The following is a 16,913-nucleotide window of genomic DNA, read 5'->3' on the forward strand; positions in this document are numbered from 1 at the left end:
CCAAAAAGTGGGATGAGTTCGCGCGTCCTCGGCGGGGGCGCCCCTTCCGTCCCAGCCACCGCGCGCATCGCCGCCCGCTTCTTCTCGCCAACTCCGGCTGCTGCGCCTTTCCTGCTAGAAGCTCCCGAAGTTCAGTTTGTTTTCGGGCCCGGCTGACTTCCGCAGGGAAAGGGGAGGCTCTGCAGCCCCGAGCCAGCTGGCCGACGCCAGGTGTCCTCAGGCTCTCCCGAGCCCCGGGTCCTCTCTCTGAAAGCCCCAAGGGCGCTCAAGAGTTAACTCCGCCGTCTCTGGAGCCTCGCCCCCGCTTGGCTACTTTCCCTCCTTTTTCGTTTGCCCGCGACTAGCGCGGTTACATTTGCTCCGCGAAAGAATACCCGAGTCCCCCTCCTATCCCGGGGACCAGGACGAAGGATTTCTAGTGAAGGAGAGCTTCTGCCTCTTGCCAGGTAACCTTGATGGCTGAAGCCCTGGTTAACTCACTTTGGTTTGCCATAATTCCGCAAGCACTCACACAACCCGGCTAGCCGCTGCCTTGGGAAAGCGGAGATTCCGGGCAAAGATTGGGAAAGAGGCTCGAAAGAGATCCTGACGCTTTCGGTATTGTTTCCCTCTCTCTCTCTTCTCTCTCTCCGTCTACCAAAGCGAATCCCCTTCCATGGCGGGGCCAACTTCTTTTCCGGAAGAGACCCCTGAGCAGACTGAATGCCCGGCTGCTTTCCCCGAAGCCCTGCAAATGATCCACCCCATGACCGCAGACTCTTGGAAGAACTTCATTGAGCAAATAGGTAAGGAGACTCTTTCCATGCAATCCTGAGAACTGGGAGCTACGTTGGAGTGGGCAGACGTATTTAAAGACCTCAATGCTTGCCCTGTTTGAGAAAAGCAGTTTAAGGAGAAGAATAATTAAGAACGGGGATTCATAACATTTGGTTCCAAGGGTGCCACCGGGAAGGGCTTTTATTTTTTTGCTTGCTTGCTTGTTTATATTTACCATGTGGCATCTACAGGAGGCGTGCAATATTAGTTGATGTACAAAAGTGGTAAGGGAAGGGTTCAAAAAAGTGGAGTTGCTGCCCCGCTACAAAAAAGGGGGTGGGGCCATGATTGCAGGGTTGCAGCTGCCATCTTGCCTTTTTTGACCCCTGTCCCTGCAGCTCTCCCCAAACATAGGCTTTCTTTGAATTGTTCCCATTCTGTGCTGCCATGAGTTTATGCAGATAAAAGTTTGGGCTTCTTATTGGATGGAGATTAAGGAGAAGTTGATTCTGAAAGACTGTTTTGAAGCAGAACAACATGCAGAGAAGGAGATAAGCCCCAAAGTACATTGCACAATGTAAATACCATTTGAATGGCTGAAGATAGCTTGTATTATTAATATCCAGCAGAAACACATCAATAATAATATAAAAAAACTTTAAATATATGCTACCCTTTAAACCACAGTATTATATTAACTTCATTCATATCTAACATCACTTTCAAACATAAAATAATTTTCCTATCTCCCATCTTTCACTATTCAATGCCCACATTAATGCTAAGCAAAATCTTGATTATTAAGTCAATTTTCAACAAATATTGAAAATATGTTTTTTTTAAAAGGTACTTCAAGGGACGTTATGTATCATTCCATAACATGTCGAAAAGCAATTTCTCTTTCCCAGTTATGTGTGGGAAGCTAGCATGGTTTCCAAGATACAGTTCTCCTACTGCTATTTTAATCTCACTTTGACTACTGTTCCAAAAACAAAGTGATTGCGGTATATACTTACAGTTTGTAAGAAAACCATTTTTATGGTGACTTTCCCGTGACAAACTATGAATATTTCTAAAAATAGTTATGTCGTATGTACAATATTAGTGTTATGCATTGATCCATACAAGTAACTTCTGAATAGATGCTTACAACTTCAGATAAAATGTAAAGCTTTATTAAAATATGTATTTAAATATACAATGTCAATACAACACTTTATAAAATTGAAAAAGAAAATTATTTAAGCATTGCTAAACTTTAAAACGGAGGGAACTTCACAGAAACCTAGCAGAAATTTGAATGACTTTAGAATGAATGCTTTTAGAATTTTGAAATTGACATTTAGATTTGTTTGAAATAGCATTTATATGGTGAGGGACATGTCTTCATATTTTCAGTGATGCTTACTGCAAGATTTCATTCTATAGAGCAGGGCCAATAAAAATTCAATACCAAATTTTTGCAATTTCTAAGAAAGATGAAAATGATGACGATGATACATATTTTACTTGTTTTTGATGTTTTAGTGGTCTTTGATGTTTAAGTGTGAAGGAGTTCTGATATTTCTGCAGCATTTCATAACATACAGAAGACTGGTCCTATATTGTTATAGCTTAAATTTGAAGGCACTAAACATGCAGTAAAACCTGAATTGATTACTTAGATTTGTATGTAGTTTTGGCTTATTTAAATAGTAATGGTTCATTTTGGCTTTTTTAATGTAGTGATTTTGTTGCAGTTTTATATCATATTTTGCTCTGATGAGCAGAAAACAACTAATATTACTGAATTTCTTCAAACCTTTGGAAGTGAGATCTTAAAAAGTTTTCACTATATAATTTTTCTTCATGTGTCTGTGTAATTCCAGGTCAGATTACATGTGAATTTGATAGAGGGGAACAAAATACTGTTGTTGTGTTTCATTTATTATGTTATTTAAATAATTCCATTAACCACTTTATGGAGAAAGAGTTTCATCCCTAGTCCTATTCTGTGCCAGGAAAATAATGTATCTTTTATGTAAGAGTAAGAATGGTGCAATTAGAGATGTAATTACAAAGAATAAAATTGTAACTTTATTGGAAATCATTGAAGTAAAGTAGTTTTGGATGTTGGTGCGTATTGCTTGGTTACAATTACAAATCCTTTGTATGTAAGAGAGGAGGACTGCTTGGAAATATTCTAAACCTAATTCAAAATACTTAATAGATGGTCCAAATTCCATTTCCCAAATCAAATGTTATAAGCTTATTTCTGTTTTATCTGCTGTCTTTCACTCATGCACATCCTGAAATGGGGTTCATATAGTATTCTAAGCTGTAATTTACTTTTTATTCCTTTTCTTTCTGTGTTTCTTGCAAACCCAACCATGTTTTATTCAATAAAGCATGGTGGCTGTATATTAACTCCAGACCCTCTGAGCAATCGTCCCCCAAAATAAAAGTATGGAGACCAACCAGTAATTATCCAAAATTCCTAGGCCAAGTAGTGGCTTCTTAAAGAAGGGGGTACATTACTTCCTCCTTCAAAGCAGGGAAAACCAGCCCCTCACCCAAGTAGGCATCCATCACTATGGTCCCTCAGCTCCCTCTTGATAATAATTTCCAGACTTTTTTTATTTTCATATTAAGAGTTTTAAGTTTGGGGTGTTAGGTGGCAGATAATAGTCTGTTTGAATTCTATAGTCCCAGAACACTTGAACTTCTCCATTTTCTATTACTTTGTGTATTTTGTTGGTCCCACCAGTTCTTAGAGCCGAGGTGGCGCAGTGGTTAGAGTGCAGTACTGCAGGCCACTTCAGCTGACTGCTATCTGCAGTTCAGCGGTTCAAATCTCACCGGCTCAAGGTTGACTCAGCCTTCCATCCTTCCGAGGTGGGTAAAATGAGGACCCAGACTGTGGGGGCAATATGCTGACTCTGTAAACCGCTTAGAGAGGGCTGAAAGCCCTAGGAAGCGGTATATAAGTCTAACTGCTATTGCTATTGCTATTCTTCCTTGCAGGCAAATAGTATTTTTTGCAGATGTTCCAATGCACCATTGTTGCTACTTTGTATTGTTTGTACTCAATTTATGCACTCTCCTTGCAATGGCTAACTGGATGGTCCACTGTTTCTTCAGCTTCTTTGTAGACATGACATTTACTGGATGGATAAAAGAATAAGATGAATTTAGTAAAAATCAAATTGAAAAACTAATAATAGCAGACATGGTTATAATGGAGTGAAAAAGATTACAAACTGGAGATCTCTAAATTGCATGGCTTTTGGTTCAAATATATGACAGCCTACATTCAATTATAACTAAACAGCTTAATGATATTGCATAAAGGAGTCATCAGAGATTGGTTAGTAGCTGGCAAAGCTAATTCAAAACAATCCAGCAAAAAGACACTATCAGAAAATTATAGGACAATAACATGCTTGCCTAAAATGTATAAAATACTAATGGGCATCTGAAATTATTTAGAACACGGGTGTCAAACCCACGGCATCACATTGCCATCATGTGATGTATCACAATCTTTTTCCCCTTCACAGAGCGGGTGGGATCTGGCCCGTGGGCTGCCAGTTTAACATCCCTGATTTTGACGAAAATAACTATTCCAATATTTCAAATCCCAGTAGAAAAGAAATGAAATAAAAGGAAATTCAGAAATGGAAAAGATCAACTTCTGATTGATAAAATTGTTTTAGAGCATTGCAAGGCAAAAAACCAATGTACATATAGTTTAGATTCATTATTAAAAAACAGTTTGATTAATTACCACATAATTGGACCATCAAATGTTTGGAAACAGGTGGTATCAGTAAAACATTACAATATTTATAGAAAAAATAATGAAGCAATGGAAGACAGAATTGGTGGCTGAAAATAAAAAATGTGACCTTAATATGAGCTTATCAACAATAGGAGAAGCATCTTCTAGGATGAGTGATTATCACCCTTGTTATTTATCATTGCTATGATCCCAATTTCAGTGATTTTGAAAAAAAATAAATCTTGATCATCAAACAACAAAAATGGTAATAAAGCTTTTATATAATATTTATTTATTTAAATAAATAATTTGCTTTATATTGATGATATATAGTATTATGAAAAATCAGAAATCAAAATTTAGTCATTGACAAATATCTAAGAATGTTTAGCACAGATGTAGCAATGGATTTGGCCTAGATAAATTTGCTTCAGTAAGAATAAATCAAGATAAAATCACAAAACCGTAATGGAATTTAAATGTTAAATGACAAACCATCAGGATGAAGCCTGTCTGGGAATTTTACAGTTTGATAACATGAAGCATGAATAAAGTTAAAATGTGATAAATAACATTTTAGACATCCAAAAATAATTGGTAAAGACAAAATTTATGGAGACATCATCAAAGTTATCAATACCTAGACCATATCTGTGATATTATACACTGCTTTGATTATTAACTGGACACAAGCTGAACTGAACAGTTTGGATCAAAAAAACAAGAAAACTATTTACTATTTACTATGCATAACAACTTCGTAGTAATATTGATAGATTATACCTGCCTTGCAGAAATGGAGGCAAAGATTTACTTCAAAGAACAGCATGCATTGGCTGATTATGTAAAAGACAAAATGTGAATATTGAAATAATATAATAAAGAACAGAATGCTGGCAAAGAAATTCAGTACATGGTCATGTTTTACAAAAGATTGTGCGAAAAGTGGATGAAGATAACACCTAGTAAATGGAACATTAAAACAGAAGAAATGGAAGACTTGATTTTGGTTATTCAAGGGCAAGTTATTCAAAATAATTTCATCAAAGCCAGAATAGAAAAATCATCAAATTATTGAAAGTGTAGATTGTCCAAAGAAGCAGAAGAAATAGCATTTCATATATTCAGCTTGTGCAAAAAGATCTCAACTGATTATAAATAAAAACAAATAAATTGATTATAAATGAAAAAAAACACAGTCAGCAAAATGATTCGTTGGAACATCTATAAAATTACTATGTGCCAGTAAAGAAAAAATGGTGGCAACATACATAGTTGAAAAAGTAGTCACGTTAAAATACCATGTGATTTCTGAATACACACCAGATTTATCTCTGGTGGAAAAGAAGAAAGTGCAGGTAATCAATGTGGCAATTTCAAGGGGTAATAGAATAGAAAATAAGAACTGGAAAAGATCACAAAGTATTAAGATCTGGAAAATTGAAGTTGAAAGATTATGGCATAAAATGGCTGTTGAGGTTCCAGTAGTTATCAAAACTATTATACCAAAAAATCTTGAATGACACTTAGAAAATTTGCAAATATACAAAATTTCCCCTTTTGTCAATTACTAAAGGCCACACTGCTTGGATATGCAGATATACAATACTAATATATTTGCTATCCTAGGTTCTTGAGAAGAACTCAATGCATATGAAGACCAACGCCAACTAAAGGACTGGCAGCTGTGATTTATATAGTAACAATTCATTAGATTTATATGTTACCTCACTGCCAATGCCTCTGGGCAGTTTACAAATTGTTAAAAATGTTTTAAAAAACATATAAAAACAACACAAAACAAAGAAAAAAAGATGGCAGAAAAAAAAATCCAGGAGAGAATAAAGAAAAAGGTTTGTCTGCTACTCCCAGTTAAAGATGACTTCACCCATCTCCAAACACACACACATTTTAAAGAGCAGTTAATTATTTTCTTGCTGGTAGGTGAAATTGTTGGGGAAGAGGGAAAAGAGAAATTTACACAGAGGAAACCAGACTGCTCTGAAACTATCTCACATTAAATTGCCTAAGAACAGAATCAGTGCCCAGTTTCGTAGTTGAGACATATTAAAAGCTGACCATAGGTGTATCAGTATAAACTCTGATGCACTTTTCTCCAATCTCCAGGATGATGGAAGAGCAAATTGATATGGGAATCATATCAAGAACCTATAGAATCTATAGAAGTGGTCAGCAGTACACTGCCCTACAATTATCTCAAGTTGCATTGTTTTTTTTTATATGATGCCTGTTGTTAGTTGGGAAGTCATGTCCAACCCGTGGACAATGTTCCTCCAGGCCCTCCTGCCCTCTACCATCCTCTGGAGTGCATTTAAGCTCATGCCTATTGTTTCGGTGACTCCATCCAGCCACCTCATTCTCTGTCGTCTCTTTCTTCTTTTGCTCTCAATCTTTCCCAGCATTAGGCTCTTCTCCAGTGAGTCCTTCCTTCTCATTTGGTGGCCAAAGTACTTGAGTTTCATCTTCAGGATCTGGCCTTCTAAAGAGCAGTCAGGGTTGATCTCCCTAGGACTGACCCATTTGATTTCCTTGCAGTCCAGGGGACTTGCAGGACTTCTCCATAGTTCAAAGCCTCAATTCTTTGGCGCTCAGCCTTTCTTATGGTCCAATTTTCACAGCCATACATTGCAACTGGAAAAACCATAGCCTATACTATACACACTTTTGTTGACAGGGTAATGTTTCTGCTTTTTAGTATGCTGTCTAGATCTGCCATAGCTTTCCTCCCCAGGAGCAAGCGTCTTTTAATTTCTTGGCTGCAGTCCCCATCTGCAGTGATCTTGGAACCCACAGATGCCTACAATTGGTGCTTACATTTTGGTTATTTCCACTTATGGATTTGTCTTCAGAAAATTCTGAAACATCTTCATTTCACATACAATATGGGGCTAATTCAATAACAGTCTATGCGTTCTCTGACTTTCTAGGTCTGTTGTATCAAGAATATCGGGATAAATCCACACGTCATGAAATTGAAACCAGACGGCTGCAGGATTCCCAGACAGATACTGAAGAAGGCTCAACTACTGAAGAGTCACCAACAGAAACAGAAACTGAAAATGTGTTAGAAAACAAAACTGTCCCCCAGATGAACTTGCTCAGGAATTCCACATCAAGGTTCAATTTATGGCAAGATCTTCCAGAAATCAGAAGCAGTGGTGTTCTGAATATTCTCCAGCCAGATGAAGTCAAGCTTCAAGAGGTAATATCAATTTAAGCGGAGGAGATAGAAAGGGGAAACCCTCTTGATCTTTCATGGAAATAACTATTGGTTGACTCATTTATGTCAGTTTCAAATATTTAACATTGCTAGAATGTTTACAGCTTTATGTAATTTTGAACTAATTTCATATTGTTTTTTCTTTAAAAAAATTAAAGAACATTCTGATCCTGCTCAGCCTTGGCTCTAGCTGTTCCATCAGGAGTGAGCTGCTAGTGAATAAGTAACATCAATGTGTAAAGGTCATAGTCCAGGCGCAGGTTGTTTAAAAGAGAAAAATCTGCTAATTAAAAAAGGACTTATTGGGATAGATTGACAAATTCCGCAGCAGACGTCATTGAAGGTCAATCACCCCAAGCCATTCTAAAACCTTGAATATTACATTGTTGATGGTCTTTTAACTAAAATATATAACGTATTACTAAAATGCTGATCCTTTGACACAACACATTCCTATTTTGCAAAGAAGTTTTAGAAAAACTCAGAGAATTGCAAAAATCAGAGCCTCAGTAGTTTGATAGAAAGTAACATTAGGATCTATCTGTCTATCATCTATCTATCATCTATCTATCTATCTATCTATCTATCTATCTATCTATCTATCTATCTATCTATCTATCTATCTATCTAATCTACCTACCTACCTACCTACCTACCTACCTACCTACCTACCTACCTACCTACCTACCAAGGCGGGATAAAAAACAAATGCAGACTTTAGGGATTATTGATTCCAGTACAGCAGGGTCCCCCAACCCCAGGCTGTGGTCCATTACCGCTTCATGGCCTATTTGTAACTAGGCCGCATGAGCTGCGGGCCAGCATGCTTGCACATGCACACGCAGCTCGACTTGTGCAAGTCCAGCGGCACATGCAATCCAGTTCTCCCGCCACCCCAAGGCCAGACTGCCCAAGCTGCAAAGGTTGGAGATTACTGCAGTAGAGAAATTAGGGACACCAGTGTTAGAAAATCATCTCTAAAAGGTGAATATAATATTATACATTCTAAAATCATATATTGTGTATTTTTGAATCATTGTTCTTTCTTAGCATGATCTTTTTTTTTCTTGCACAAATTCATTCATAGCTTTATTGTAGCAAAGTTTTGGAATATGATTATTGGGCTCTGAATTGCACATCATGAGAATCTCTACATCGTGATTAAATACGTATCAGCACGTTTATATCCTGTAAAAAAGCTGAGAAATTATTCATTATTTCTGGATATTGCATTTAGGTCACTCTTACATAATTTTTAAAATTATGTTATGATTGAGAATAGACATTTTATAGCTTTAATTTATTGCAGAAACCAAGATTTCTGTTATAAATAGAATTTTATTCCATATTAGACCCCACTCTTGCTGATTTATGTTATTATGTGTAAGATTTAACTATTCCTTTCCCATTGCCCCTAAAACTACCTATAAAATAATCCCAGATACCCTTCTTTCAAAAGGCATAAAGACAGATATATCACATTGTCACTTTCACCATAATCTTCAAATCAACTACACATCAGTCAATGACATCTCATTGTAATAATTGCAGTGATTCATTTAACAACTGTGCCAAGAAAGGTCAAAAAATGGGGCAAAACTCAGTTAACAAATATTTCAACAATTTGCAACATAAATTTTGGACTCAATTGTGGTCATAAGCTGATGCTCAATCAGATCCTATCACTGTCTTTTCCCCATGATCCAGGCTGTTCTGGATAAGAACTTGCACATCTGCAGCACTTTCAATATTTGCTCTGCTTTAATTCTATTTTTTGTTGTTGCTTTTTCTGCTCTTGTCTTAACGTATCTCTACAAATATGGAGACCTACATGATAGATGTTGGTTTCCAGTCAAGCTGTAATCAGTGATTTGTAATACATATTTCCACTTTATGTTATTTTTAATCTGGCACTGAGAAACAGGAAGTGAGAAATAGAGTGAGATGTTTTTTCTTTTTATTAAAGCTCCACTTTGTCTTGTTTAAAGTGCTGTGAACAATTTGATATAACAAGTAAAATGTAGGCTTGAAGATCTGCTTTGGGGTGATGGAATGAATCAAGAACCCCACCCTATACCAACGCTCCTCAGCTTGGGGCCATTCATCCAGCAACTGTTCAAAGGTGCTGAAAAAATGGAAAGAGGACCAACCCTCAAAGTTGCAGGCATCATAGCATTCCTGAAGTCATATGATGGCAATCCGAGTGCCAGTGTGCCTGGCTTGCAACTCCAGTGTTGCAGATAACCATGGCCATGTGATCACCATTTGCAACCTTCCCTGCCCTCTTCCCACAATCAAATTCAATGGGGAATCTGGCAGGGAAAGTTGCAAGTTATCCCAATAAGTCGTTCCCATTTTTATCTCCTCCCACAGCACCTCCCTGTTGATACATAACCTCTGGTGGCTCTTTCCTGGCCTCCTGTGATTCTCACATACAATTTGTACCAGCCTCTCCTGGCCTCCTTTGGCTTCTCAATCCTTCTCAATCCTTTCAGACACTCTCTTGGCCTCTCCCCACCACTGATATCCCTGCATCACCCCCAAGTTCCATACTTGTAACTTTACACCTCTTCCCACCTAAAAATGCACATGTCTTGAGTTATGACGGCAACCAGGACTGCCTGGGATTGCTGTCCCTAAGTGATGTGGTTATGTGATGTTGCCCTTTACTACTGCATGGGTTAGTGATGGCAATCCTGGTCCCAATTGCTGTTATAACTCAAGAACTACCTGTACATCATTTTTGCATTCTTATTTTAAAGTTATTTGACTCTTTCTTGTCTGGTGTTTTCCTTAGGTCCACATGCATGTAAGCGCTGTTTTCAGTAAGATCAGCCCTTATTAAATTCATTTAATTCCAAAAGAAGTTACAAGTGAAAAGAAAGCGGTTGGAAAGTATATTCAGTCATGGAAGAAAAAATTGCTTAGAAGGCCGATATGTTCCTTTGGAATTATGCCAGGGTTTATCGGTATCACATAAATGGACAATTGCCTGCTAAAATACTATCTGAAAACAACATTTTTTTTGGCTTGCTAAAGACTTGCCAAACAGGTTGGGCATAAGACCACAGTATATGAGGAAGCTATGACTTTACCTTTTCAGTAAACCTTGAAATTAGGCTAACTGCCAGTGACAATAAGTGCACACTGTAGCAGGTTGAATTATATTTTAGATCAACTTAAATAATGAGAGAAACATTATTGAATAATGATAAAAATGACTATATCACTAATGGATAGGTTTAATTATCTAGACATCTGTTGAGCATCAAGTACAAAAAAAACCCCATGAATCACCAGGACTTCCTTGCGCTAAACAGGAGTAATTTAATGATGCAAAAAAAATAATAAGACAAGTTAAGAGGTATTACTCAGATTCTTGTACCGTGCTGGAGGAAATGACCAAGAATGTGACTATAATGGAGATGGTTTGAAAAGGCACCTAACAATTATATGAATTTACAATTTAATTACTAGCATGTGAAAATATTTTTGCAATGATTCTAAACAATTACATTTAACTATCTTATCAGTATTCTGCCCTGGGGACCATGCCAGGAGGGTATATTTAATCCTCTTCTGAAAACCTGAATAAGTTTTATTATATCTTACTTAAGAATATATCTGTCATACTCTGACCTCATATATTGATTTTTTTATCCTAGTATTAATCCTTGCTTCAAGGGAGTTGATGGATTTATTTTACCTCACTGGAATATTTTTAGAGACATATATATTGCTAACTTTGGAATTAAAAGTTCTACAGTTTGTTTCATAACTATGCAATTATGTAAGAATCTAGTTTATATAACATGTTACCCATAGTTAACCATGATTTTTTTAAAAAAAAATCTAATGTTTTGTGTTTGCATAAGATGCTGTGCAATACTCCTAAACCATATGAATAAGTTCACACATTTACCAATATTAAAATGTGGTTAGTTAGTTTGTCGTTCAGTGCAGCTGATTAATGTTAACAATTTTACATGTTAAAGTTCTTCTGAGTGACCTATAAAACTACACATGTGATATATAAAATTCTATAAACCCCTAGACAAGATGAGCAGCACGTAGTATATCTAATAAATAATTATTTTTTAAAAAGCAGTGTGCTTGGTACTCTTTGACCTTGTTGGTTTTCTTGCCAATGTTTCATTACCAAACTAGGTAACATCAACAGTGCACTAAAACTTAAAAACCACAGTCATGACTGACTTTTTTTAGGGTAAATTGATAATTTGCCATTTAAAATCTTTTTAAAATATTGTTAGTTTTGTGCCAATTTTGGCATTCCAACATTTTTTCAATATGTGGTTATATATAGTGCATTTCTCAACTACAGAATATAATGATGACAAGTGTCATATAGGCAATTATATTTAGCTGTTTGACACTGTCATTGAATGTTAGCAAAGATTTTGAGTTGCTTTCTGTGTGATTGGAAGGGAAAGAGGGAATGCATCCCTGTTGCCATAGAAACTAGGCCATTATTTCTTGCTTTGCCATCCTGTACTGGTAGGTTTGTTGCTGGGAGCAAGACTTTTGTTTTGATTCAGTTCTAGTTATTGACTATTTGCAATGGAATGCAGATGTGTCTTCGTGTTTCGATAGGCAGCCCATGAGCAGCAGTGCATTGTAAATAGATCATTTTTCCTTTCAACATGTAACTATATGCAATCTTTACCTGAATCAAGTAGGATTATTTATGTTTACTAAGACAGTGTAATATAATAACTATATCTAAAGAAAAGGTTATATGAAAATATGAGTATGTATGTGCACAGGAGGCTGCTAAGTGAGCTTATTCATTGCCATGAGGTGAGATATCATCAGTACACTGATGATGCCCAACTGTGCATCTCGCCCCCTGTAAATCGAGCAATACTGTGAACGTCTTATCCAGGTATCTGGAGGCTCTGAGGATCTGGATGGGAAGAACCTGCTTGAACTGAATTCTGATAAAGTTAAGTGGCTCTGGGTTTTGGGCCTTACTGATTCTAAGACTTTGCCATCTTGGGTGCTGGATGCTCCAGACAGATCCTGTAAGCAATCAAGAATCCTGCTTGAGGACCAGGAAGGCCTTTGCAAGGCTTCAGCTCATGCCCTAGCCATCCCCAGAACTATTGTGTGACTATTATGACTACTTCATGGGGCTGGCCTTGAAGAGCATTCAGAAACTTCTGCTCAGAGGTGGGTTCCTACTGATTCGGACCAATTTGGCCGAACTGGTAGTAACTTGCCAGCCTGGGTCATGAACTGGCAACAACCCAGGCCTGCCATGCCCCCGAACCGGTTTTCTTGGCAGAGCCATAGGTGTATCTTGTTTTTGGCTTCTGCGCATGCACAGACGCATTTTTAGTATTGTGCATTGCTGCACAAAGCCGGTGCGGGCAGCACGTCCCTGAGCAAACTGACAGCAGCAGCAGCCGGAACCCAACCCTGCTTCTGCTGGTGCAGAATGCAGCATGCAGACAGTAATGTGTGCTGCTAGTGCAGCATATATAAACCTCTGTTCTGTGATTTGCATTGGTTGCCAGTTTGCTTTTCAGTTCAATTCAAGGAGTTGTTTTTTGCTTTTAAAGACCTTCATGGCACGGAACAAGGTGGGGACCACCTCTCCCCAATTATATTAACCCATTCCATTAGGCAGGAAGGGCATTGCTGCTGACACCATCAGCCAGGAATCTATGTTTGATGGGTCCCAAGCAATAGGCCTTCTGGGCTGTGGTACCTGCCTTAAGGAACATCCCTCCTTTTCCAACAATAAATTAGCTCTCTCTCTCTCTGTTGATGTTCTGGAACTCCCTCAAGACCTGGTTTTACCAATTTGACCAGAAGTTCTCCAGCTGGACAGATGAGGGAGGTGTGAGCTCTGAAGTGTCTCACATGAAATCTGTCTGACAAACCAATTCTGAGATCCTTTTTGGATCAGAACCCTCCTGGGGAGGGTGAAGAAAGGGCAACGTCTCATCAGACCCAGAGGGCAACAGGTCCCTCGTAGGTTGGAGATTTGCCCTCTGAATCTGAGTCAGGGTAGCAGCATGGCAACATGGCTGCACAAGAAGCTGGCTTCCAGCCAAAGCAACTGAACAGGAGCATCCAGGATGAGATGAAAGCCCGGTAAGAAGATCTAATTAACCCATAGTCATAAATCAGAACTTGGAAAAGGCAAAGAACCTTGAGAGTATAAATAATATTAATGGACAGATTTGGATTTTGGCAAAAAGAAAGAAAGAAGGGGAAAAAATGGAGGGTTGACCCACTAGCCCAAAAAGAGCCATTTGCCTAAAATATGTGTGGACAGAAATCTGGACAGAAAAGAAGAAAGTAGAGAAGTGATAAACCCACTCAAATACAAACTCTAAATTTGGTCTTGGACTTGAAAAGATTGTGTTTTTAAGAGACTAGGAGGTTGAAATGAAAATCAAAACATACAGAGGAGATTTGCTCCCTTTGAATATCTTCTAACGTATCTCAAGCAACTCCAATTAATGAGAGGTGGAATGTAACAAGGGGAAAAAAAATCAAGAAAAAAGCACTATTTTCTCACTGATAACCTAACCTTGCCTATGTGGTGAATGGAATGTGAAACCCTGAGGCGGAAAATTTAATTAACCAATTGTCATAAATCAGAACTTGGAAAAGCAGGAGGTGAAGAGAATCATACCGGAATTTGGCCATATGCATGTTTGTTCCAATTAATATATTTTGAGCAACTATAACCAACAAGAGGTGGAAGGTAACAAGGGAAAAAAGAATAAAACCAAGAACTGGGAAAATACTAAGCTTTTTCGCTTTGCAAAAGATCAAGATGACTCCCGCTTCTCTTCCTTTTTACATTAACTGAATTATCTAAATTTAAGGTGGACCAGAACTTTGAAATAAGAACAGACAATTTTGGAACTGGACATTAAGGAAGAACAAAAGATTAAGATGGCTCCCGTCTTTCTTCCTCTCCACATCCGCTGAACTAGCCAAATTTAAGGTGGACTAGAACTCTGAAATAAGAACTGTATAACTAACTGTAACTTTGGAACTGGACATTATGGAAAGGTGGGAATTTGAAGAACTATGTGAAATTATAAAAAAATATGCATAAATCATTAAAATCAAGTTAAATAGAATTTTGAACTCAGACAACAAAAAACTCAGGTAAACAAAAAACTTCATTGGGTTTGACAGTGGTATAGGGAAAATTGAAAGGGGGGATGTGTCCCAAAAAAAGGAAATAAAAAGCAGACAAAAGATTTTATTGAGGTTGACAGTGGCATAGGGAAAACTGTAGAGGAGGGTTTGTCCCAACAAAGGGAAATACAAAAGATTTCACTGGGTTTGACAGTGGCTTGGGGAAAATTGACGAGGGTGGACGTGTCCAAATAAAGAAAAAGGGAGAAGACAGGAATAGAGAAGTGGGACAAAAGACTTACTAGGAAAAAATCAGATAATTAGAAACTGTTATATGGGGAAATATAAAGCTGATATATGTGGTTTACATGATAATAAAATTGAATTCTAACTGAATATTACAATGGAAACATAATTAAATAAAGGTTAAAATATATGGAATAGGGACAAATATGAAACTGTTGTGGGGACAACGTAAAGCAGAGGTATGTGATTCACTTTTATACATGATAATTAAACTGAGTTGCTAATTGATTGAATGTGACAATGGAAGGAGAATTAAGTATGGGTTAAAATATATGATACATATACATGTATATGTATACATATATATACATATACATACATATATACATACATATATATATATATATATATACACATACATACATATATGTGTGTGTGTGTGTGTGTGTGTGTGTGTGTGTGTGTGTTTTATTTGTGCTGACTCTTGTGACGAGCCGATTGACAGATGATGGAAGCAGTTAGCTTCCTCCCATAATTGGGGCTTACCAGGGGTTGTGACACTAATATATGGATATATATATGGATATATGTATGTATGTATGCATGGATATATATATTAGGATATATGTATGTATGTATGTATGTATACATACATACATACATACATACATACATATCCAAAGATGATGAACAGAGTGAGATGTGTACCGCTTGTTATGCTATATAGTAGATTAAGGGAATTGTAATGAACATTGAACAGTAAGGATTGTTATTTAAAGACAATTAAGGGTAACCTAAGCCAAGATATGGAAAAATTGGGAGGGAACATGAAATATCTACAATAGGAAATTACTGAGATTACAGAGACAGAATCACAAATTTGGGGCGTGTAAGGATGCATAATTATATAAATATAATGATGAGAATAACTGGGAATTATAACCAGGTTTACATCTCGCCTAAAATAGGCTGGTGTGTGTGTGTGTTAAAAATGCAATTACTATATATGTATACTTTTTTTTCCCTCTCTTAAAAAAGAAAGGGGAAGATATATGTTAAAATTAAATATGTATATTGAAAAGGAATTATAAATACCAGCAACATAAAATGGAGTTCACTCAGAGGCTGAAATACAACAAGTAAATGAGATGAAGACTGTGAAGTAGAGGGGAGAGGGAAGGGAAGAAGAGAGGGAGAGGAGAGAGGGTGGGGGGAAGAGGAGGAGAGAAAGAAGGAATGGAAAGGGGAGAGAGGAGAAGGAGAGCGGAATGGGAAGTAGAGAAGAGAAGGAGGGCAGAGGGAAGAAAGGTAGGAAAAAGGAGGAGAGAGGGAGAAGAAAGTGATGGATAAGGTACAAACATAATGTGTGGAGAGTAGAAGGGCCAATAATTGTTTTTGGGAGTTGATGGTAAGACGAATTGATGTAAACAGTTAATATAATAAGATGTTGGTTATGTAATAGTATACATGTGATTATTTGTTATGAAAATGAAAAAAATAAAAAAACTTTATGTACCTTATTTTTCGGAATATAAGATGCACCTTTTTCTCTCAAAAAAAGACTGAAAATCTGGGTGCGTCTTATACACTGAATACCGCCCCTTCACCAAAATGGCTGTGCAGAGCTTGTAGGAGGCTTTCAGAGAGCTTCTGGGGGCTATGGGGGCAGAAATGAGCAAAAAACGGGCCATTTTTTGCTCAATTTTGCCTCCCCAGGCCCCAGGAGCACTCTATAAGCTTTTTTTTTTAAAGGGCCCATTTTTGCGAAAAAAAAGATCTGTTTTT

The 16,913-nt window shown here is 37.4% G+C and overlaps 1 protein-coding gene across 2 annotated transcripts in view; it reads left to right on the top strand.

Moving 5' to 3' along the window:
- NGEF (neuronal guanine nucleotide exchange factor) overlaps positions 1–16,913 on the top strand; it is a 71,171-nt gene that overhangs the window by 34,331 nt on the left and 19,927 nt on the right. For both annotated transcript variants that reach the window (XM_032225282.1, XM_032225283.1), the window contains exons 5-6: positions 643–785; positions 7,465–7,739. In XM_032225282.1, coding sequence (XP_032081173.1) covers positions 643–785; positions 7,465–7,739 — 418 coding nt within the window. The remainder of the gene's footprint in view (positions 1–642; positions 786–7,464; positions 7,740–16,913) is intronic.

Source organism: Thamnophis elegans, chromosome 10 (assembly GCF_009769535.1).
Source record: "Thamnophis elegans isolate rThaEle1 chromosome 10, rThaEle1.pri, whole genome shotgun sequence".
Taxonomy (NCBI): domain Eukaryota; kingdom Metazoa; phylum Chordata; class Lepidosauria; order Squamata; family Colubridae; genus Thamnophis; species Thamnophis elegans.